Source organism: Barbus barbus, assembly GCF_936440315.1.
Source record: "Barbus barbus genome assembly, chromosome: 47".
Taxonomy (NCBI): Eukaryota; Metazoa; Chordata; class Actinopteri; order Cypriniformes; family Cyprinidae; genus Barbus; species Barbus barbus.
The window spans coordinates 22,832,174-22,857,312 of NC_136725.1; the positions used below are offsets into that span (position 1 = coordinate 22,832,174).

The window sequence follows — 25,139 nt, forward strand, 5'->3', positions numbered from 1 at the left end:
ATCTTGACAAATATGAGCACAATTTGAGCAATTTTGAGATGATATGTGAGGTCTTTTTCTCATACGAAACATCTGAGAAGCAGAACATGTCTCTATTTACTCTGCTTTTAATCTCATTGCTGTCTAAGAGAACGCATTAAAATGTTAAAAAGATCTCGTGAGTGATTTTCCATCAGTCTCGCATGCATCTGTCCAGGTTTAATTGTTATTTTCATTACTATTCATCTGACATTTTGAAAATGTCTTATTTACGCCCGACACCGTGTTCTCCTCGTCTCATCAAGAACTCTGATAATGTGACAACTAATGGATGTAATTACCATGTGAGCGCATGTGTCGTGTTTATTTGAGAGACTACGAGAACCGTTATCACCCGCCTCGACCTGTGATAGACACCGAAACCCACACAAACAAACAAACAAACACGGTAAAAGCTCTTCAAAGGTGCAAATGCACATGAATAATCCACCCTAAAGGTGACTTTCAATTAATTTAACACACGAAAAAAAGTGGGGAAATAACTGAGCTGTCCGTAACCAAGAGCATTACAATCAATTTGAGTCGTTTGCTTAAGCGTCATGCGTCTGCAGATAGAGCGAGGTTTTAATAAGCCTGACCTTTCATAGGGAGGGGGCGATCGATATTCTTAATAAAAAGGGCTTACCTGGTGTGTTCAAGAGCCGTGACTTTTTGCATTGGTAGGAGAGCTCCTGCTCGCAGTACTCCGCCTGGGTAATTATCGCCTGGATCTGCTCCGCGTCGGCGGAATAGTTAAAGTGGGCTAAATGCTGATTTATCCCGGAGGACGCTTTTAATTTGGTGAGCTCCGTGTTATTATGTTGGATCACCATCCATACTTTATCTGCAGGGAAAAGAGGGATTTGAACGATGAAAAGGCTAAAATGACACACGGTTAACAATGTTTTAGCTCAGAGCTCTTTCGATTTCTTCTGTGCAACAGTCATTTGACCTTCAAAAATTCACAGGACATTCATTAAAAAAAAAAAAAAAACCTAAGGCATGTGATATATACTAAACAATCATAAAAATAAAAGGTTCCTGGGTACAAAGAATAGTTATATAGAACCATTTTCGGCTGAATTGGGTACTTGAGTTGCATTAGAGATTATTGATGTTTCATAATGGTTCTACTGTTAAAACATTTTTCAATCAATTTTACTGATGTAGTGTGAAATATGAAACTGTCGACATTAAGTTATTGTTATTATTGATTTTTTTATATAAAAATGTCCTTAATTGGGGAAAAACGATTAATAAATATAGATGAATAAATAAATAAAAATTACGTGAAAACATTAAAATGTAAACTGAAAATATAAAAATAAAAATGAATTTAAAATATTAATACTAGAACAGTATATACAAATAAAAATGGCAAAATTATTTAATATTATTATTAAAATACATTTTATATTATTAATTAAATATGAATACCATATTCATAATTTTAATCATATTAAATATATTTTATTTTATTATTTATTATAGTATGTATTAATATTATTATTTTTTTAGAAAAGGTTAGGAAGAAACACAAGACAAATACTTTTTCTTTAGAATAAAACTGCACTGATGAATCATGCACAATAAGACTAGCGATGTGTAATAAGAAAGTCAATCTGGATTTCATAATTGACTTTAACAAAGGAGAAGTGAGGATCTATCAAAGGTGGCGTGATGGTTTTCTAAAGAGCTATTCAACTTTAAAAGCTTCTTCTGTGGCATGAGGCCGTAAAAGCCTTTCAAAACTTTATTTGTGCGAGAGAACGTCCCACAGACATGCTCAAAGGTTGATCTGTCAGCTTCTTCTAAAGTCTGTTTTTCTGTGAGTGTCACAGCTGACTTCCTCCGCAGGGTGTGACACAGTGCGTGAAGGATCAAAAGCTGTGGATTAAAGTCCCAATTACAGAGTGTTTAAAGGGATTTAATCACTTTGGCTTCGCTGCGTGAGATTCACCTGACATGTTGCAGTAGATTAGTTGAGGTTTGATGGGGCCGCTTCCATCCACGTCGATGTAGTAAAAGCCAGACGTGTTTCCTTTGTGTTTGTACGCCTCACACGACGCTTCATAAATGGCTGTAAACACAGAAGCAGTAGGTTAGTGTGGAGAGATAATGAGGTGAAGGCGTTTATGTTCAACTCTGTGAATAATAACAGTAACGTACTTAAACGAGTGCGCGTTCACACTATAAAGTTGAGATCTGTTGTCATAGCACTTGCATGTTGTTGCTCTTTTGTTGGTTTTGATTGCTTCTATTGTCCTCATTTGTAAGTCGCTTTGGATAAAAGCGTCTGCTAAATGACTAAATGTAAATATAATATGTATATGAATAAACGAAAACAAAGGACAAAAAGCAGCATTTAACTAAATATTTATAAATTTATACTTGAAGGGGTGTGCATAAGACTGACATGACACCTTCACAATCATGACATGACACATGTTATGAATATGAAGGAGATTTTATGCATGTTTATGACAACTGTCATGAAGTATAATTCACTCAGTTATGCCATTTTTAATGCAAATATGACATTGTTTGTGATGTCTTTGTTATGACAACTTGACATAAACCAAGACAGCATAACCTGTCAGTCTCTTTGTCATGACAACTTGACGTTACCAAGACAACATAACCTGTCATAAACATGACACAGCATGACACAATGATCAAACTATGGGTTAACATTACATTAAACTGGCATGTGGTTGGTTTTGCCATTGGCTGTCATGAGGCCATTAGAATTGTGTCATGAATATTTTTCTGACCACTTTTATTCAGTGGTAAATATTGAATTTGTCATTAAAATGTCATTAAGTGTTGATACTCTGTCAAATGAGGACAATAGAAGCAATCATAACCAACACAAGAGCAACAAAACATGCAAGCTCTATGACAAGCTTTCAGTTGTTTGTCTCAATTTAATGGTTTGCATGAATTTGTAATAAAATATAAATAATTTTATATAAATTTATACTTTCATTTGAGAACCTAATCCCACCCCTAGCCTAAACCTACCCACTTCTGAAAACAGGCATGTAACAGGCAAATATAAATGCAGTCACAGGTATTTATTGCAGAAATTGACCGTAAACAAGCAGTACAAACCGTTAACGTGCTCACATCTCATTCAAAAGCATACTCCCGTCCCGTAGAATGTTAAGGTTTATTTTATTTTAAGTAACACAAATGTTTTAAGGGCTAGCTGACTACAATGTCACTGCATGCAACTGACAGTTGTAGTTAAGTCTGTTATTCATACTGATTTGTAGCTAAAACAGGTTCTGTGTGAGATCTGATAATCACAGCTGTGTTGGGAGATCTTCACTCTGAAACTCTCGATGTTATTGATGTCACACCTGGAAGGAACGATGTGATTGGTTAAGCAGATGTTTTGATCTAAATCAATGTTTCAGAATGATCCCTGTCAATCAACACTGGATCTCGTGTTCATCTGCTAACATTCCTCACCAAACACGAGTTTGAACTGCAACCTTTTCCTCTTTGGCTCACATTAATTTTTCAGAAATTTTCCACATATATATATATATATATTTCCACGTATATTTTGTCATATTATGCAAGCATTGCATTCAGAGGCAAATTATGGGAATCATATATTGTCCACTTAATTTTGCATGGCATATTTGTGAAATTAAACCTCCCAGTGTATTTGTATTATAAAATGAAGGCAGTGTTTCATCTGAAGTATGCTGCCATCAATTTTGCATGCGCTCAGGCAAACTAAGCAGCTTTAATTATGACCATCTGCATCTGTTTCATAGCTCTGAATTCATGACGTAATGCAAACAGGGTAAGTTAACTATCTATTAAAGTGCTTAGGGAGGAAATGGATTACTGTAGGTTTCACTTTCAAGGAAAATAATTACAATCTATATGCAATCTGTTTCATATTTCAAAGGCATGAAACAGAAGAGAATTATTTTTATGGACAGATTTGAGATTAAGAGAACTAATAAAACTTCCTAACAACCTGATCGCAAGCCCAGAATAGTTAAAAATAAATAAATAAATAAATATATATTTCTATGTAAATAAATAAATAAATATTCATTTAAATATAAATAAATAAATATTCATTTAAATATAAATAAATGAATATATATATATATATATATATATATATATATATATATATATATATATATATATATATATATATATATATATATATATATATATATATATATATATATGCACACACACTCTTGCATATTGCGTAAAAATATTATTGTTTGTTTGCTTGTTTGTTGAAGGCAAACCTTAAGAGTAATCAGTTTCTATAACATGTATAATAGTGTATAGAAGACATACATATAGAAGATTTGTATGGTCAGATTTGAGATTATGAGAACTAATAAAGCTTTATAATAACCTGATCACAAGCCTATGTAATTTTAATCTGTAATATGCACTTTAATAAAAAATGTATATTAAAAAAATAATATGAAAGCATAATAATAATAATAATTTCTATTTATTTATTTAATATCCATATATCTATGTCTAAGCACCTGGAGAAACCGTTACTTAGTTTCAATTTCAATTTTGTCAACACCAAAACCTCATTAAACCCATATAAATATATAAAACAGTGAAAATGCAGATATATTTAGCTACAGTGCTGCAGAAATGTCCTTTGATTTTTAAACCTCAAACGCTCCTCTGATTGACAGCACCTTTATGTGAGATCTAATTATGGGGCCGCTCTATAAAGTCCCTCTCAATAAAGCTCACCCTTTAAAACAGCTCAAGTGTGAACGTCTTAAATGCTGCCGCCATTAAACATTTGAGTGACGTGTGCTTCATTTCAGCCCAGATCTGTTCCACTCTCTTTTACGGCACCAAAAGCAGACCTTTTCACTTCATTGAGGACTGTGTAAATCCATAAGCGTGTAAAGCTGGAGCTCTGCAGCTAATGAGTGCCTGACCTTGCGTCATGTTTTATTTTGTTTCCTTACAGGACTCATATCATGAGGAATTCAATTTTGCTTGATGTTCTGGGATAAAAGTGCTCAATATGCAATGAAAATATGTGTTTCAGAAAACAATATTTGTTAAGACTACTAATATTTCACTTGCATTTGCGACTAAAAATAGATGTGTGCAAACTGTAAAATGCATTCATGCTTTTATGAAATTAAAGGTATTTTAAATTGTATCAATTGTACAATCGTTTTAGAACATCTTAAATTTGCAGATGGAAAAACATGAATTGTTATACAGTCTAATATGATTATTTAACCTCAAAAGCCTTTGATTTAAATAAATAAATATGAATGCTGCACATTTCAAAATCAAAGCATTGCGCTGTTGGACGCTCCACAGGGTTGCAGTTTCAGAGCATTTTGCAATCAATTTATATTGTGCATTTTTCACAAGCAATTGTATATGGGCGACTGTTGATGAATTATGACAATGCTTACTTTTGAGGTGTTTTTATTTAATAATAGGTGTTTAATATGCTGTCAACAGCTGTAAAAGTGCATATTTTATCCCCCTTATCTATTTGAATGAGCAGCCACCAGTAGTGGCACACACACACACACACACACGCACCCACACATATACATATATATTAATGTGCATCTAAATTTGCTCCTTGCTAAAAAAAAAACACAGTGATGGTTATAGCTTACATAAAATAATGTCTTGTTAGTCTACTGTGTTTCTAAATTTGCTCCTAAATAGATTCCAAGCCCTGGAATACAATAGAAATTATGGTAATATTAAGTAAATATATAAATATTTCTCCAAATATGCAAACTTTTGCCCTAAGAGCCCTAATGGATGCAGTTCAGTGCAGGTACGTGAATATGAATGAGCACAATAAACATAAAAACATAATATGAATATGAATACATGTTGTTATTCTATTCAAAATGTCAAAATCTAGAGAATGAAGCATGTTGATTTTGCATTCCATAAATTAGGAAATCATAAACGGTGGTCAAATAGTGAAGTTTAGGGAATATCATGTGGAAGGAACTATTCTCTCTGCGTTTGTCTCCTGATCTGTCCTTGACTCTGAGTGTGGAAGGAATCAGTGCACAGGAAGCGTTTGAAGTGCGTGCAGGAAGTGGTCTGTATTTCAGAGGCGTTCTTACAGCTGTGGCAGGTCGCTCCGCCGTAGCCCGTGGCAGAACAGTTGCAGTGAAACGTGCTCCATGACTGTGAGCATCTCCCTCCATGTTCACAACGACTTGGGGAGCATCTGGTGGAAAAAAAACAGGACATGAAATATCATATTTGATGTTTGATCTCAAGGACAATCAGATACAGAGAAGTGCAATCATTCAGCATTACACATGCAGCCTTTGTAGACAGTGAACACCTTGCTGTTGGCTTTATCTGATCCTGGAGCGGGAAACAGTGACTTTTAACGGTGCACTTTTAGTGACATATAGGAGGAATTCTGACAGTATGAGAATTGGATGTAAATCACAGGCAATATGGAAGCTTATTTCCACCATGGAATAAAAAAAATGGTAATTGCAACATTTTTATCTCACAATTCTGACTTATTGCTCTCAAATGTGAGTTTATCTCTCACAATTCAGACTTTTATTCTTAGATTGTGAGATAAAAAGGCAGGTTACACTTTATTTTAAGGTGTCCTTGTTACAGTGTAATTATACATATAAGTACTGAGTAATATTAATTAACCAAATTTTCTTACTATAGGGTTAGTGTTAGGATGAGGGTTTGGTTTAGGGTTAGTCGCATGGAATTATGCATAATGTATTGTTTATTATAATAGTAAGTGCATGTAACGTGTAACAAGGACACCATAAAATAAAGTGTTACCAAAAGACAAAATCAAATAATGTGCAACAGGACATATTAGACTAACAGGACATTATTCGACAGAAGAAATGACCATCATTGTGTTTTGAAGTATACAAATCGATATTAAATTTGAATTAATCAAATAATGACTTAAATTTGGGTCTGTTTTTCACACAAACCATCACTTTGGAAGAAGTAGATAACAAAAATGTCATTTACATAGCTTGTAATGCAGCCTGATCACAATCATAATCTAGCCTACTTCATTATTATAATCAGATATCTATATTTACTGTAGATAAGGAAGTCTTAAATATAAAAAAGCCTGTTTAATTCAGACAGAAGCTGAAAAATAAGCATAGAATTAGCAGAAAATAGGAATAAACTCATGCAAACTGCTATTAACTAAAAAAGAAGTCTTAAATATAAAGGCACAAAAAACTAATTCAGAGGGAGGGTGAAAAATATGCATGAAAAATTTCACTTAGTCATAAGTTCACAGAATCTCACAGAATCTGCAAAGTATTAATAATTAAAAAAACGAGGGATCATAAAAATTGCATGTTGCTTTTTTATTTAGCACTACCCTGGAAAGCTATAAAATAAACTATTATGTTTTAATTATTAACATTTTGCAGGGTTTATGTAATCTTATATATGTTTTTGGTGCAAAAACCCTCGACTAACACGTTTGAAATACGTCTGAACAGTGTTGTGCAAGTTACTGCCAATCTGTAATACATTACAGATTACTTGTTACTGTTATTTAAAAGTAATCCCTTACCTTACAATATTACTGTCTCAGAATTGTAATGCGTTACATGACTCCTGTATTACTTTTGAGTTACTTTCACCAAAATATCTACAGAAGTAGAACTTAACATTCTAAAATGACAAAATGTACTAGAGCCCTGCCCTAATGACAAAGTGTTTATTTTTCGTTCCGGCTTTTTATTAAGTTCATTTAGAAAAAAACATTTGGAGCATTTTTTGTTCATCAAATAAGTTTTTTTCTTTCTTAAAGTAACGACCAAGTGGTCAGCAGCAGACCGGCAGGCTGATCATAGCTTATGTTTTATAAATGTAGCCTTCTCAAATCATCATGACTTGCCTAAAATAAAATCTATAGATATATTAAAACAGTTCAAGCATATAACAATGTTTAAACCTTTAAACTAAATGTGCGCTGCATCCAGTAGTTTGTGCGGAGAGTGGAAGCTAAAGCGCAGGACATGAGGCACCAGCGCAATCAATTACAATTTTTTTTTCAATGGAAACAACTTATGCCATAATTTTTGCTCATAAGAGTAATACATAATTTGTAACTGTAAAGGGTCTACTTTTATTTGTGTGCACTCACAATATTAAAAAAAACTTTGTGCTTTTATCTTGAACAGGAGCGCTTCACAAAAATGAACCGAAAGACAGCGAATACATGCCTCACAGACATGATAAATATCTATATCGAAAGCTTTAAATTACTACTTAACGAAATAAATAAAAACAAAAACTATTTAATATAATCGTTATCCGTGAAGATGCACTTCTCTCTAAAGGCGCGTCTAACGAGGAGATGGCGAATCCTTACTATTTCCCCCGGACACATTCATGGTAATTACTTTTGCTTTATTGTGTGTATTTGAAGGCAGAACTCTTCATCTGTGCTGACGGCTCGCTGCGGGACACTAAACACTGCCAAGTCGGTCTTGACAGTCGCTGCAGCACGGACTCATGTTGTTTCCATGATGGATGTCTAAAATATAAAGAGAAGGAGAAGCCTAAAACAGCCGCGTCTGAACTATGACGTGAATATTGGTCCGAAGCCCGGCTCTATGGATATAAAAAAGTCAGAGCCTGACTTTAAATTAAATAAAATAAAATCGGGGGCTAAAAGTGTGTTGTAACGCAAGCGTTACTGAACATGTACCGAGTAAAATATTACTGAAAATTGATTAGTAATGCCTTACACTACTGCGTTACAGCAAAAAGTAATATGTTACTGTAATGCATTACTTTTGTAACGCGTTACTCCCAACACTGCGTCTGAAACACAGGAATGACTTCCTGAAATAACAACAGTGCAGATTTGAGGACTCGTTCCTGCACAAACGCCGCAGGACGACGCACACGCTGAACTTTAATACTTTGTGTTAGAGGTTTCATCACACCATTAATCTCAAGATTGACTTAGCAAACACCACTAATAATCATTTATGCCACGACGCCTTGATTTAGAAGCAATAAAGTTTTGCTGAGAGCAAAGCAAGGTTAACCGAATGACTCAAAGCAGCTGCTTCGACCACAAACACCTTCCAATTTCTCTCTGTAAAGCGAATCCTTTCTAGTCATCTCACAATGCCCTTGCCTGAGCCGAAAAACAATTCCCAGCCTCTCCCAACTCTCACGGGATGATCTGCATGCTCGCTTTACCAGCGCTCACTTTACAGTCCACATCTTTCACCAGATTTCCATTTGTGGCCACAATGATGGTCTAAAAGGATCCGTTCAAATGCTCTTTGTGCTTTCGGTGGTCGGGACAGATACACTCTCCGCTCCGGTTTCACGCTTTGTAGCTTTATAATCGGAACAGGATCGAGTGTGTCTTTCATTCCGCTCACAACGACACTTCAAACCAAGGGAAAAAAACCCAAACCACAGTTTTTGGCTCGCGTACGCTGATGGCATACTGAGAGCCGTGTCTCTTTGCTGGCTGCGATCCCATCAGAGCTTTTCAGGCCCGTCGCAGGGACACAAGCGAACCGAGGCAGTTGGCTTCACACAGGCTGCGGCGCAGCCGGACTCCTCTGTTCTCCTGTAATCTGCCACTGCGAGTAATGATCAGACTGACACACAGACACCGAGAGAGAAACACACAGAAAGGATAAACGCGAGCACGACTTGCCAAACGGTTGTGTTTTCTCTGATGAGACGAGCTGAGATAAATAAACACGAATCATAAACAAAAAATGTAAAAGTCTATAAAGGAAGACTTTAAGTGGGAAACTATAGTCCACTTATACACTACTGTTCAGCAGGTGCAACAGTTGCAGGTTTTTTGCATCTTCTGCTCACGAAAGCTTCATTTATTTGATAAAAAAAATACAGAAACAGCTGTAAAACTATGAAATATTATTGTGATTTAAAATAACTGTTTTTTATGGGAATATCTGTTAAAATGCAATTTATTGCGGTGTTCAAAGCTGAATTTTCAGCATCATTATTCCAGTCTTCGGTGTCACATGATCAATCAGAAATCATTCAAATATGCTGATTTGCTGCTCAACAAACATTTCTGATTATTGTCAATTCTGAAATCGGTTTCATATTTCGGTGGAAACCATGCTACATTTTATTTTTCAGAATTTTTTAAATTGAAAGTTAAAAACAGCATTTATTTGAACTAGAAATCTTTTGCAACATTATTAATTGTCTATACCGTCACTTCCAATCAATTTAATACATCCCTGCTGAATAAAAATATGAATTTCTTTTTGAATAGAAGTAAAATGTTAGTCAGGGTTTACTGCAGTGCAAAACGTTTTACATGACCATTTTATTACTTCTCTACGATGCTTAGGAGAGAAACAAGTACACAAACAAAATGTGTTAGAGCAAGCTATTAAATTTTCATGAAAGATTATGAAGGCAAACATTATTTTTAGAATAACATGCACTGATTTCACAATAAGACCAGCAACTTGTCTAAATAAAGTAAACAGGGCCCAATTTCAATCCATGTTGACTTTAAATAAATTTGGACAGATGCTTTTCAAGAAATGAGGTCTCGGCTAATGAATACGGGTTGACATCTGGGAATATGATATTCCACTAACATCTCAGTCTGAAGGACACATCAACTGGGAAACTGGAGATGACAGAAATATGAGAAACAAGATCATGATTTCACTGAAAAACCAAATCCTGTCTGAACCTGACAACAAAACACAACTAGTAGTATAAGTGTAGAAACTTAAAGGTAAACAGTTAAACTCAAGATGCCTGTGTTCTGCATTCCATCTTCTGCAAGAGAAAACCAATCACAATTCAGTAATTTGCATATGAATTATGATAGCTTTTCTACACGCATTCGCTGATTTGTGACTGCGTGTTTTGAGTTTGAGCTCCATCAAGTTGATTCTTTATCGTCTATTTTCTATCTTAAAAACTATTTTATACACTATCATTTTCGTTTCTATAAAGTGTGAATATATCCCCTATAGCATTCTAAAACAAAACCAATCAGAGCGCCTTGTTATCACTAGTTCGAGCTGCATTCGGTGCAGCTGGACCTGGAGGCTGTGGAGAAGCAGATCCGCGACCTGGTGGAGAAGCAGGCCCAGCTGAGAGTGCGGAGAGCCGTGCTGGAAACATCCCGGGCTGACGCTCACAAGTCCGGGGTAAGTATACAGCATGCTGCTAACACTCCCACCACCTCTACTTGAGATCAATCTTGAGATTGTAATCTTGAGCGCAAATGGATAAAAACTAACTTAGAAGTTTTTAGAATTGCGTGGAAAAACAGTATGTCCAGCTATAGACAGGCTCTAAAAGCTGCCAGGGCAGAGCATATCCGCAAACTCATAGATAATAACCAAAACAAATCCAAGGTTCTTATTTAGCACAGTGGCTAGATTAACAAATAAACACACGCCACCCGATCTAAATATTCCCTCACAGTTTAATAGTAATGATTTTATGAATTTCTTTACTGATAAAATAGATAACATCAGAAATACAATATCAAATGTATATTCTACTGCGTCTAGTATTTCAGCTTCATTCATCGCACCCAAAGAAAAACTGCCGTGCTTTACAACTAAAGGACAGGAAGAGCTAAATAAACTTATCAGTGCATCTAAACCAACAACGTGTTTATTAGATCCTGTACCCACTAAACTACTGAAAGAGTTGTTACCTGTAGCAGAACAACTGCTTCTCAATATTATTAACTCATCGTTAACTTTAGGTCACGTCCCAAAACCATTCAAGCTGGCGGTTATTAAGCCTCTTATTAAGAAACCACAACTAGATTCTAATTAACCGGCAAATTACAGACCCCTGCTATAGACCATGACACACTCATAGATCGATTACAAAGCTATACTGGTATTCAAGGGCAGGCTTTAAGATGGTTTAGATCCTACCTGTCCGATTGCTACCACTTTGTTCATTTAAATGGGGAGTCATCTCAATTATCACCAGTAAAGTATGGAGTACCACAAGGATCTGTCCTAGGTCCTCTGCTATTTTCAATATACATGTTGTCCCTTGGTAATATTATTAGAAAATACAGGATTAGTTTTCATTGTTATGCTGATGATACTCAACTATATATCTCTACAAGACCAGATGAAACTTCTCAACTATCTAAGCTAATAGATTGTGTAAAAAATGTAAAAGATTGGATGACCAATAATTTCCTCCTATTAAATTCAGATAAAAAAAAAACAGTACACAGAATCTCTTGGATTACAATTTGCAACTAGACGGATGTACTGTTACGTCCTCTAAAGTGAAAAATCTGGCTGTTATATTAGACAGCAACTTGTCCTTTGAAAATCATATTTCCCATGTTACAAAAACAGCATTCGTCCATCTTAGAAACATTGCCAAGCTTCGAAACATGCTACCTGTTTCTGATGCAGAAAAGCTAGTTCATGCATTCATGACCTCTAGACTGGACTATTGTAATGCACTGCTAGGTGGTTGTCCTGCATCTTCAATAAACAAGCTACAGATAGTCCAAAATGCAGCGGCTAGAGTTCTTACCAGGTCAAGAAAATATGATCATATTACCCCAATTTTACAGTCTCTGCACTGGCTACCTATTCAGTTCCATATCATTCACAAAATATAATTACTAGCCTATAAGGCCCTAAATGGTTTAGTTCCTGCGTACCTAACGCGTCTTCTACCACGCTACAATCCAACCCGCTCCCTAAGGTCGCAAAACTCTGGACTTTTGGTAGTACCTAGGATAGCAAAGTCCACTAAAGGAGGTAGAGCTTTTTCACATTTGGCTCCCAAACTCTGGAATAGCCTTCCTGATAACGTTCGGTGTTCAGACACACTCTCTCTGTTTAAATCTAGATTAAAGACACATCTCTTTAGCCAAGCATTCACATAATGCATCTTATAATCTTGTACTGCAGTTATATCTGATCAAATGTACATTATTATTATTCTTTAGCTTGGGTTGAACAAATCATTTTGCTTAGATGGAACAGCAGCTACGCTAATTATGTCTCTATTTGTTTCTCTGTTTCTGCCACGGGATTAACATCTTGTGGTAACTAGGAATTACAGAAGCTTCAGTCTGGATCCAACCCTTAAATGATCTGAGATGACCGAACATCTGAGAAAAGATAATGCCAACCCCTCAGAGGATGCCAACGCTCAAGACAACATACAGAATTACCAAATTTTGCCATAAGTTAAATATATTAAGGTTCTGCAATATATAAATATATTGTGGAAACTTAATTTTCTGTAGAGCTGCTTTGCAACGATTTGTATCATAAAAAGCGCTGTACAAATAAACTTGAACTAATGCAGAAGATAGAAACATGCAAGAAAGAAAACCAAACAGAATTCAAATTACTACAGTGACATCATCGCTGTCAGTTACATTTCGAATCTAAAACAATGGGAGATTTTCAAAAAACAGAATTTAAAAGTAACCTATTTCCTGAACATACCTTCAGTCTTAAATAGTATCAATTTAGCAAAAACAGACTAAAATGACCTACAAAATATAGTTTGAAAGGAGTCAGCATGTTTTGTGGTGAAGAAAATCAGAGGAATTTCAATGCGGCGTTCGGCTCGTGAACAATAAAATCAAACATAAAAACCGCCTCTGCTGCAGGACAGAACAGAAAATATATCTATTCAAGCAGAATGTGTGCGAAGACAGCGAGCTCTGAGAACAAATGCCACAGCGGCTCTGAGCAGCAGCTTGATGGTGTCGAAACGCACGTGCCCCGTGCTGCCCTTCCCATCCCTCCACCGATGCTCAACTCTCCTCGACAGCAGCCAAAGGTCGCGCGGCGTGACCCTAATCACAGAGAGGTGACAACCAACGGCGGCCCGCTGAGCTGAAGTCACCTCTTGAAAGACAAGTGCAGCAGGTGCGGGGAAACAGCACGCACCTCGACGCCGCTGCTTGATGTGTTTCCTCAGCCGCAGGGGAAACCTGACAGGAGCTGGAAAGAGACAGACTCACACCTCCAGCCTGGGGGTCAAAGGTCAAGCAGAGGAAATTAGGATGGACAGAAGCCAGGCCAATGATGCAACCTTCAACCGACCTCATCAGCAGAAAACAGCGGGAAGAGAGATGCACAACATGCAATGCTTCAACTCCCCAACATCGAACGTATGCTCATTTAAAGGAATAGTTTACCTAAAAATTTACATTTGCTGAAAATGTGCTCACCTTCCGGCAATCCAAGATGTAGAGGAGTCTGTTTCTTCATCAGATTTGGAGAAATGTAGCATTGCATCACTTGCTCAGTAATGGATCCTCTGCAGTGAATGGGTGCCGTCAGAGTGAGAGTCCAAACAGCTGATAAGAACATCACAATAATCCATAAATTACCCACACCACTCCAGTCCATCAAATAACATCTGTCAAAGTTAAAAGCTGCGTGTTTAATAGAAACAAATCCATCATTAAGATGTTTTAACATAACAAAATATGAATCCATGATCCGTAATAAGGCTTCCTCCAGTGGAAAAGTCCATGTTGTTTTCTCAAATCAAAATTCACCCACATATTTGTTTAGCGCTGTTCTGGACTGTTTTGGTTTGTATTTGGTTCTTGATCTGTACAGATATATCTCCTGATTCAGACTAGATTACTTTTTTTCAGTGTAAAAAGCAATATTATTGATTATAGACTCAAATTTTAGCCGGAAGCGATGGTTTGAAGTTAAAAACATTTTAATGATGGATTTGTTTCTGATAAAAACACAGCTTTTGTCTTCTCAAGTTGTTAATTGATGGACTGGAGTGGTGTGGATTACTTGTGGATTATTGTGATGTTTTTATCAGCTGCTTGGACTGTCATTCTGACGGCACCCATTCACTGCAGAGGATCCATTGGTGAGCAAGTGATGTAATGCTACATTTCTCCAAATCTGATGATGAAACAAACTCATCTACATCTTGAATGGTCTGAGGATGAGCACATTTTCAGCAAATGTTCATTTTTCAGAGAATTATTCCTTTAAAGCTGAAGTTGGTAATACTGACAATTATAAACCTGCAAAATACCTAACGAGACTAATAAACATACAGCAATTTCCTATCTTGTGGGTCAGTTCTGAATTCCACGATCTATCATATTTACTGTGACTGTACAGCAGTGATCCAGACACCCAAAACAGCTCTTTAAAATGCAGAAAGCATGATGAACTTTACTGCATGTTTGGATAAGAATGTTTGATCATTGTTTAATGAATTACTGCTGCCATGATCAACGCAAAGTGCTTAAAACATCAAATGAAATTCTTATTCTTGCTTTAGGTGGCTGCTAAAAGCCCAATGTTAGTTGAAGCAGGCAAATAACGCTGACTTTAGTGAATATGGCACAAGACTCATTTGCACACAAAGGAGGCGTGTTTGTGCTGAAAAGAACGACAAAGACTTAATTTACTGTAAAGACTCATGACGCAGCACTGCTCCGGTGCCATCAGCACCTGCTTAAGCTTCAACAAAACTGTTGAGTTAATTCATACCTGTGGCTCTTTCAAATCAGCATTAGATTCATGTGCAATAATCAGAGTGTCTACTTCATCATTATTATTATTATTATTATTATTATTATTATAACTATGGTAGTTGTAGTTATAGTTTCTAAATTTGTTTAAGCTGCAATGTTTTCCATCTATGCTCTTCCTACTACTAATGTCAAGAATGACTAGTGTATACATATACATATATATACACAATATACATATATATATGTTATATATGTATATGTCTGGGATGTTTTAATGTTTTTGAGTCTCTTCTTCTCACCAGTTTACAGTAAAAACAGTAAAATTGTGAAATATTATTACAATTTAAAAGAACTGTGTTCTATTTGAATATATTTTAAAATACAATTTATTTCTGTGATCAAAGCTGAATTTTTAGCATCATTATTCCAGTCTTCAGCGTCACATGATCCTTCAGAAATCATTCTAATATGCTGATTTGCTGCTCAAGAAACACTTCTGATTATTATCAATGTTGAAAACAGTTGTGCTGCCCGATATTTTTGTGGAAACCGATAGATTTTATTTTCCATGATCCTTTGATGAATAGAAAGTTCAAAAGAACAGCATTCATTTGAAATAAAAATCTTTTGTAACATTATGTTTGTCTTTACTGTCACTTTTGATCAATCTAATGCACCCTTGCTGAATAGAAATATTAATTTCTTAAATAAAACCAAACATTTTCAACTCCTGCTGAATGAATACAAAATTAGTGGTGACACTAAAACAATGGAGTGGAATACAAGTGCACTAGTAAAATGCAAAATGAGAATTAGTGCAGGACAGGTGGATGATTAGTGGGGCAGTAGAGCAGGAAACGCGGCAGAACGAGACTAGCGACTCAAACCCGTGCAGCGCTGCATTTGCTGGAATAAAGAGGCAGTTCTGCTTAAACACAAAACACAGGATCTCTGGGTATGAGGCTCTTTTACCACAGTGAGAGGATATGAATGGATGCGACTCAACAGTGTGCATGATAAATAGCAGCACTTCACACTCATTACCTCTTTTGTTTGGTTTCTTTTGTGGCTATGCACTTCTTAAGGTGACAGAATAAAAACAGGTCTTATATGTTTCTGTAAGAAACCCTCAAATCAATAATGCGATTGGCTCTTTAAACGGATGGGCGGGACTTCCTGTCAGCGCTGGTAATGATCCTCCACAGAGCCGCTGTATTTCAGTGAGGTGAGGAGGAGTGCGAGTCTGAGATTCAGTGAAAGAGTCGACAGTGCAGAAACTCCTCTTTATTCTGTCCATTATTCACCTTTACAATAACACTTACTCAGCGCTTTTAGTCAAAGTGAGCACTACATCACACAGCGCTCCTCCCGCGTCACTGCAAAACAAAACAACTTCCTCAGGTCAACCTTCAGCTCGGCGCCGGCCTTACTTAACACCACAAAACTCAACAGCGGATCCATACGGAAAACTAGTTTCTGAAAATAACATGTAAAACAAAAGCTGTAACTGACATCTGGTTATCTTCTTAGGAAAACTAAGGTTATTTTATGTTTTGAATCCTATTTTTGTGCAATGTTTTGACTGTTTTATTTTCATTTCCAGTCTGCTCTGATGGGTCATGATTTGTGAACAGCAGGATAAAAATCCATGCTAAATACAAATAACAAAATGCGACTATATAATCGTGCATAGCTGAAAAGTTAAATAAATAAATGACTAATCCAAATACATATATTTTGTTGTGGATATCATGTGCTTTGAAGCAGACAGTTCTGTGTTAAATTCAAAAGGCTTCAGATGCTTCAATGATTAATATTTTCTGAAAATAAAATAGTTATTTTAAGTACTATTTTCGGCACAATTTTTAGAGCAAGTCATTATCATTTCAAGACTGTTCTGATGATTAAAAAAATGCAGCCACTATATAATTGTGCATAGTCAGGAATTGTATTTATTTATTTATTTTTTACAAATAAATAAATAATTAAATAAATTACTTATTTCACTACAGCCTATATTTAGTTGTTCTTTGAAGCAGAAAATTCTGTTAAATTCAAAAGACTTCAAATGCTAATGAATTATTCAGATGTTTTTATTTTATTTTATTAATCATTCATTTATCATACTAGAGATGGCAGGTCAAGTCTAGTGCATTGCATACAGTATCAATGCATACAAATTAATGTGCATACTGTGCACAGTGTTCGTACTATATACTAGGGCTGGATGATATATCGCATGTGATTGTCATGCGCATCTCATCAGTAAAACCGGTTCCATGATTAGCAGTAAATCTCCATCACCTGCTTTCATTTGATGTGGGGTTAATAAAGGCACTCAGCTTCGTTCTGATCCACAATCATTTTGCACAGGGCCCATGGGTTCACATGGGGCACATGTAAAGCCAAAGAGAGCCACTGCCATTCCATATTTCTTAGTTATGGGCAGCAATGTTATTTGAGCTCAACCTACAGGCCTTTAGCAGAGGTAATAACCCTCACAGTGGAGCTGCTGTTTCTGCATAGAGTGAGAGGAACGTCACCCGCGGTCTGCCCTCGCCTCATGCCTGCGGACTCAATAATACTATGTGCGTTAATGAGAGCTGAGAGCTCCATTCCAGCCACCGGACGAGTGTGAAAGTGACGCCAGTGCGTAAGCACAAGTGTCTGCGGGACACAGCGTTAAAGAACATGCATAGCATCCTGTTCACATCAAGAGCGATAATTACTGAGTGATAATATACTGATTGTTATAACTGCACCAGGGTTAGTACAGTTAACGAAAACTAAAATTAAAACCATTTAAAAAATGTGTTACTTGAAATAAAATAAAATTAACTTTACAAAATGTTCAAAATTTAATTGCAACATATTGTATTTCAATTTATTTTCACTTGATGTACTAAAATAACTGAAAATAAATCAAATATAACTGTAAAAACTAAAAATTTAATAAATAAAAAACACAAACTACTAAAAATGACAAAAACAAACAATAAAATTCTAACACAATAAAAAAAAAATTAAAACACTAAAAAACTAAAATCAGTCTTTTAAAATGTAACATTATAATGTACACTGAAAAACTGGCAGAAATATCACAATTAATTGCAAAGAAAGAGCAACACATTAATTAAATAAGAAATTTTTTAAAAAATAATAAAAAAATAAACAAAGTAGAGAGAGTGAAATAATATTATAATATTTTCTTGTAAAATGTAAAGCAATCATTTTTATTTAGCTTTTTTTTTTTACTTAAAACTTAATTTTTTACAGTGTAAAGTATGAAAAATGGATATTCTGAGAATTGTTAAATATACATTAATTTACATGTAAAAAAAATCATTTACCAGTGTTATTAAATTAACATTTGTGTTTTCACAACATCAAAGGTGATTAAGTGTGATATATAAATGAACACAAATATTTTAATATTTTAAATAAATTTAAATTAGTTTAAATAATACAAAAAATATTTTTCAAATTAAAAATAATGTGTAATATTTTTAAATAATTTAAAAATGTAAAAGAAATGTAAAAGAACAATTCTCCTTAACAAGCCATGCAATTTGAGATATGCCACAAACGATGCAGAATGATCACTACCTCTATGCTGCAACAGCTTTGCAAACATCACTAAAAACACAATAAACCGTTTAAACAAACAGCAATCCCAGAAGCGGGACCTTTCAGAATGTAAACGAGAACCCGGAGGCGACGCAGCTTTCAGAGACAACACATCCACATCTGCATCGAGTGGCACCAAAAACAATATTCACTTGAGACGCGAGTGTGTGCCACGGCATCCCCTTCACTATGAACGCTCGGTCACAGCAGCGCATTTAGCGCCATCAAACACACAGAAAAAAAAATCTGTCACAAAAACAGCTTTGTCTTCAGGAGATTCACTGCAGTCTCAAAGCAAAAGAAAGCAATTTCTGCATCAAGCCAAATGAAGCAAACACTCACTGACAGAGGTCAACAGGACAGAAACACAATCACAATCAATCCTGCAGTATATACTAAAACCAAGCTACTATTCATTCGAACAGCATGTGAAGCCGTGTGCGACGATAAAAGACAGCGATGGCCGGTGAATACAGTCATGTTGTGATTTTAATCCAGTTTATAGCTCATCTTTGGCAGATAGTTTGGATAATGTGTACAGTAAACATACTGCATACTAGTTACATACTAACCAGGACAATATCTGATAACAACGTTGATTTGGCAGAACAGTACAACATCCTCTTTTAGTCAAAATCTACAGACAGCCTTGTCAATGGAAAATATAAAAAGCATGTCATGTCAGCAACTTCATCTCATTTCCATTGAAAAACCTATATTGCTCAACTATGACTGCAAAAACAGCAAAAGCTGTGTCAAATTCATATAAAAGTTCTATGTAATTTTTGCACTGTACCATATTATGTATGCATTCTTCTCTATTATTTCTATTTGTTTTTAATAAATGTAAAATTTGTAATTAAGTTTTTATGTTTCGATTATTTTATGATTCTTTTTTTAAAATGTGTATATATTTAAAAGTGAATTTAAAATGCTATTTAATTTGCATATGTTTTAAAAGACAATATAATTTTAGTCTTTATACTTAAAAATGATTAATCAAAAACAAAATTCTAAAAGATTTTGTCTGAATAAATAAAACTATATTTTTAAATGCAATGCATAAATTATAATGTACAAAAAATTAATTATTATATTTGTTAAATATACATTTGTTTAAATGTTACAATAATTGTGTTGTTTACATTGTTAAAATAATTACATTTACCAATGTTAATAAATTATTCAAGTTTAAAAAGTTAACTTTTAGTGAGTTTTTCATGATAAAAAAGTGTAAAAATAGGAGAAAAAAGCATGCACAATTAAATATCCAATATTGGAAACTGGATATTTAATTGCTCATGTTAATTTAATCTATTTTTATAAGTATTGTTAATGCCACAGAAATTACACACTTCTGCTTTAAAAAGTACCTAGTATTTTTTAATTCATGTAATAAAAAAATACTAGGTACTTTTTATAAAACATAATTATAAAACATAATTAATATTTGTTTTAATTATTTTAAATTAGTTTTAAAATGTTTTTAAATTTTAAAATATTTATTTTTTGGGGAATAATTTAAAATTAAATAAATTATTTAGCAAAAGTTTAAAAATTAATAATTCTCCATAACAATACTAGGTACTTTTTATAAAACATAATTATAAAACATAATTAATATTTGTTTTAATTATTTTAAATTAGTTTTAAAATGTTTTTAAATTTTAAAATATTATTTATTTTTTTGGGAATAATTTAAAATTAAATTAATTATTTAGCAAAAGTTTAAAAATTAATAATTCTCCATAACAATACTAGGTACTTTTTATAAAACATAATTATAAAACATAATTAATATTTGTTTTAATTATTTTAAATTAGTTTTAAAATGTTTTAAAATTTTAAAATATTATTTATTTTTTTGGGAATAATTTAAAATTAAATTAATTATTTAGCAAAAGTTTAAAAATTAATAATTCTCCATAACAAGCTGCACAATTTGAGACATCATTCATCTCACAAATGGTGATGCAAAAAACATTTAAACAACAAATAAACAAAGCCTGTGCTGCAAAAACAGTACATGCCGCATGCCCTTTTGAACTAAAATGTGAACAAAAGTTACATTTATAACAAAGCAAAAAGTGAGTCATTGCAATCGATCAGATGGATAAATATTTAAACGAGGGCAGTTTCTCCCTGAGGCTCATCATCTGCGTCTTTTAGCGAATCAGTATTCAGTGCCATTTCTCTGGCTAATTAATCTCTGTATTTGCATAATCAAGCTGAACACATATATTTAGCGAGCATGAAAATGGAAAGCAGAACATTTTGCGAGTTCACATAAAAGTGTAATTGCTTACCTGTCGACGATCCCACACATGTCCATCTGCAGATCGCTAAAATTCCCAAACAACATCTGCTGCACTCGGATGAGATCCACTATAGCGCCATCCATCCGGATGAGATGCATGCATCCTTGGAAAACACTGAACGGGTTTCTGCAGCCGCTTCCGTCTTCTGTGTCCGGACATCCTGCAGACAAAAATACACACAAAATAACACGTTCAAGCTATGGCAGTGTTATTTAAGTATCATTCATGTAGTAGTAGAGTTTTTATAAATATTCTGAATCAGTTTTTAATTTTTCTATTTTAATTTTCAAAAATGTTATTTATTTTAATTCAAAAACTGCATGTTGTGTTTACTTGTGTTATCTTTGATTAATATTTAAATTAGTTTGATGATCTGAAACATTAAAGTGTGACAAACATGCAAAAAAAAAAAAAATCAGGAAGGGGGCCAACACGTTTTCACACCACTGTATATTTTTTAGTTGTTCAGTTATTTTTTTTTTTTTTCAAATAACATTTTTTTTGGACTCTTTTACCAAATACTAATAATGCTAGCTGCAAAAATTATTTGGACTGCGCTCAACAAATATTTACAAATCACATGTTGAAATTTACCAGCAAATATTTCACATACTGCCATGCCAAATACAACCGTCTCATAACATGCATGATGATCTGATGCATGCTTTACTGCAGCTCAGTGCAGAAACACTGCAGCAGTGCATTCAGACGGTATTACTCTCTCTCTCTCTCTCAGTTACTGAGCTGAAGGTAATTAAGCCTCCGAGAGTTTCAGCCCCAAACTGCTGGAAAGCTAAACCAATGTGCTTTTCTCAGCGGAAGCTGTGTGTTGAGTGACACAACGGATTGATTAACGTGAAGGACTGGGCTTGTGTAGAGGGAAATTACTCGGAGCTAGCGTGTTGCTTTGTGTTAGCAGACGCCGATGGATGGCTAAAGGTTGTTCTTACCTCCTAAGAACAGCTGGTTGTCAGGCGTGACAGGGAAGGAAGTGGATGCTGTAGAGCTGTCGGTTTTGTCCAGGGTGACTGCGAGACGCCCTCGACGGACAGCCAGCTCCAGCGAGTGCCACTGACCGTCATTTAAACTGGCACCTGTGGAGAGAGAGCCAGCATGTGGATCAGGCAAAATAACAGGCATTAGGGAGATCATTTTTACATAAACCGCAAGAACAGATTTCTGCCTTAAACTTGGAGTATATATGGAATGACACACTAACAAACTAGGCCTACCCATGCTTTTTTTGTAGTGTGTATATTGTGTACAGCATGTATGTTTTCTCTATGCATGGAAATAAACAGAGCACACTTCGTTTAATACTGTATCCAACAATGCAATGCACTTGATATTTGCTTCATTTCCAATGTGTCAAATGAACCTGAAAGCAACTCTATCTTGATGCAACATTGGATTGGATTGCCAAAAATTCAGATTTTCACACAAAATTGGATTAAATATGTATTTTTAACTGAAACAAAAGGCAACATAACTAGAGAAAAAAAAAATGAATCATATATTTTGATGTTGACTTTGCTTTACCCTTCACACACAAGAGAGATGGATTCTGCTTTTATTGTCAAATAAACAGAAACTATGGTATATATATCCCACAGTGCATGAGCTGAACCTGCGGTGATGTCCGTCACGACCCGTCCGGTCCTATGGATCTGCAGTCGCGCTCTGGCCTCGCTCAGATAGAGCCACAGTGTTCCCGCGTTATGCTGCAGGTCAAAGGTCATCAGCAGGCCCGCTCTGTTCCACGTCCTGAACTGCAGACCAACCGACGCGCTTTCTTCACCGGACACCCACGGCAAAGCAAGGAAACTTCCAGGACTGGCGAAGGTCACCGGCACGTCTATGGATTCGGTGCATGTGAAGCTGACGTTCCCCTACAAGTAGTGTTGGGTAAGTCACTCAAAAAAATTAGTCCACTACAAATTACTAATTACTTCTTTAAAATTGTAATTTGATTACATTACAGATTACTGCATTCTAAAAGTAATCAGATTACTAATTACTTTCAAGTTTACATTACTTTTGAAGTTATCAAATCTAAAAAATACGCTACAAAGTGAAACTTACAAGTATCAAAACAGCAACTTGAAAAATCACTTGGATTTTTTTCCCGATAACAGTGAAAAAACTTAAAATGTTTGGTCATTTTTGATCGTACAGATAAGAGTAAAACATCATTTGAAACTGTAAAAGGTCTACTTTTATTTGTATACACTCGCTATAAAACATTGTGCTTTTGTAAAATAAAGAAAACAAATAGGGTGTGCTGTCTATATATCAAGTTTATCTGAGAATCTTTTCAGTTTTGGAAGAGGAATAAGCTTTGTATTTACCTCAGAAGAAGAATGTCATGAAACGTGCGGCTCGAAACTGGAGGATCTTATTCTGACGAGTCATTTTTTATTTAGGCTATATTAGTGTTATTGTGACATAAACTTCCACATATACTAGTTGGACTTTTGCCAAACTATAATACCAGACTAAAATATGTGAAATCGAGTGCAACAGTTTGAAATATGATGTTGTACAGCTTGATTTTAGCTTGTATTCTCCGGTGAAGGGCATACTGACGTGCAAAACATGATTTTAAAATGCATTTTACTTCATATTTTTAACATTGCATTTGTAACTTAAGTAACGTAATTTTATTGACATAAGTCACTGTAATCAAATTCCATACATTTAAAATGTAACGCATTAAATTACTGTGTTATCAGGAAAAGTAATTTGAATACAGTAACGCAGTACTGTGTAATGCGTTATACCCAACTCTGCTTACGAGAAACACAAATACTGCAGTAAAACCAAGAGCATTTCTCACGCAAGCTGCATTTGTGATCGTGAAGAGCTGCAGCAATGATGTCTGCTTTATAAATTATGCATTTGCTCTCCTGGCTATTATCTTGAAACCAATGTCACAGCCATTACGACAATGAATTAAAGGGATGTAATTGGTTTAACCCCCAAAATCCCAAGACAATTGTTGTAAAAAAAGGGAAAACCCTGTATAATGGAGGAGAACATGGTAAGGGTCACGGAAACACAAAGCTCTCATTATGGAAAAATGAGGCAGCCAACAATTGACAATCGCTAACAGGCCAAATAAAGCAGCTGCAGACGTGACTTACTGTGATGGAGACCTGCTGCTCTTTGGCTCGATCGATCACCCTGATGTTGTTGAAAAGCATGTTTTCCAAGCAGCCGTGGAAGTTTCTTCTGGAGTGGGATTTCTGGAGTCCAGCCGCTGAGGTTCCACCGAAACTGATCTTGTGAAAGAACGACAGATTCATGTCAGAAATCACACATATTAACGGACTGATATGAAATTAATAAGCTAAACTCCATTGACAGACTAAAGATTAGCACGGAAATCATTTCAACTCGTTCATGAGTTTGTAAAAATATGAAAAAACTACCTTTACACTAATGACATGCAGTGAGGCGATAAAATACCGTCAGTTGTAATATTATAAAGATTACAATACAGTGAAACATTTTATTAGTAATATATATTTTTATAAATCTTAATAATATTATTATTAAATAGCATTTTTTAAAATATTTGTTTTTACTAGTTAACATGTTAATTTGGGAAACAATCACTTAGTAACCTTGCCTATATATCC

General features: G+C 34.9%; 1 protein-coding gene across 1 annotated transcript in view; it reads right to left on the bottom strand.

The window, feature by feature from the left end:
- Positions 1 to 25,139, bottom strand: part of LOC306865753 (contactin-associated protein-like 4) — a gene marked incomplete at its 5' end in the record, with an annotated part of 151,290 nt that overhangs the window by 43,750 nt on the left and 82,401 nt on the right. The window contains 7 exons of the mRNA XM_079410522.1: positions 665 to 862; positions 1,979 to 2,098; positions 6,153 to 6,259; positions 21,487 to 21,658; positions 22,449 to 22,592; positions 23,126 to 23,387; positions 24,642 to 24,779. Coding sequence (XP_079266648.1) covers positions 665 to 862; positions 1,979 to 2,098; positions 6,153 to 6,259; positions 21,487 to 21,658; positions 22,449 to 22,592; positions 23,126 to 23,387; positions 24,642 to 24,779 — 1,141 coding nt within the window. The remainder of the gene's footprint in view (positions 1 to 664; positions 863 to 1,978; positions 2,099 to 6,152; positions 6,260 to 21,486; positions 21,659 to 22,448; positions 22,593 to 23,125; positions 23,388 to 24,641; positions 24,780 to 25,139) is intronic.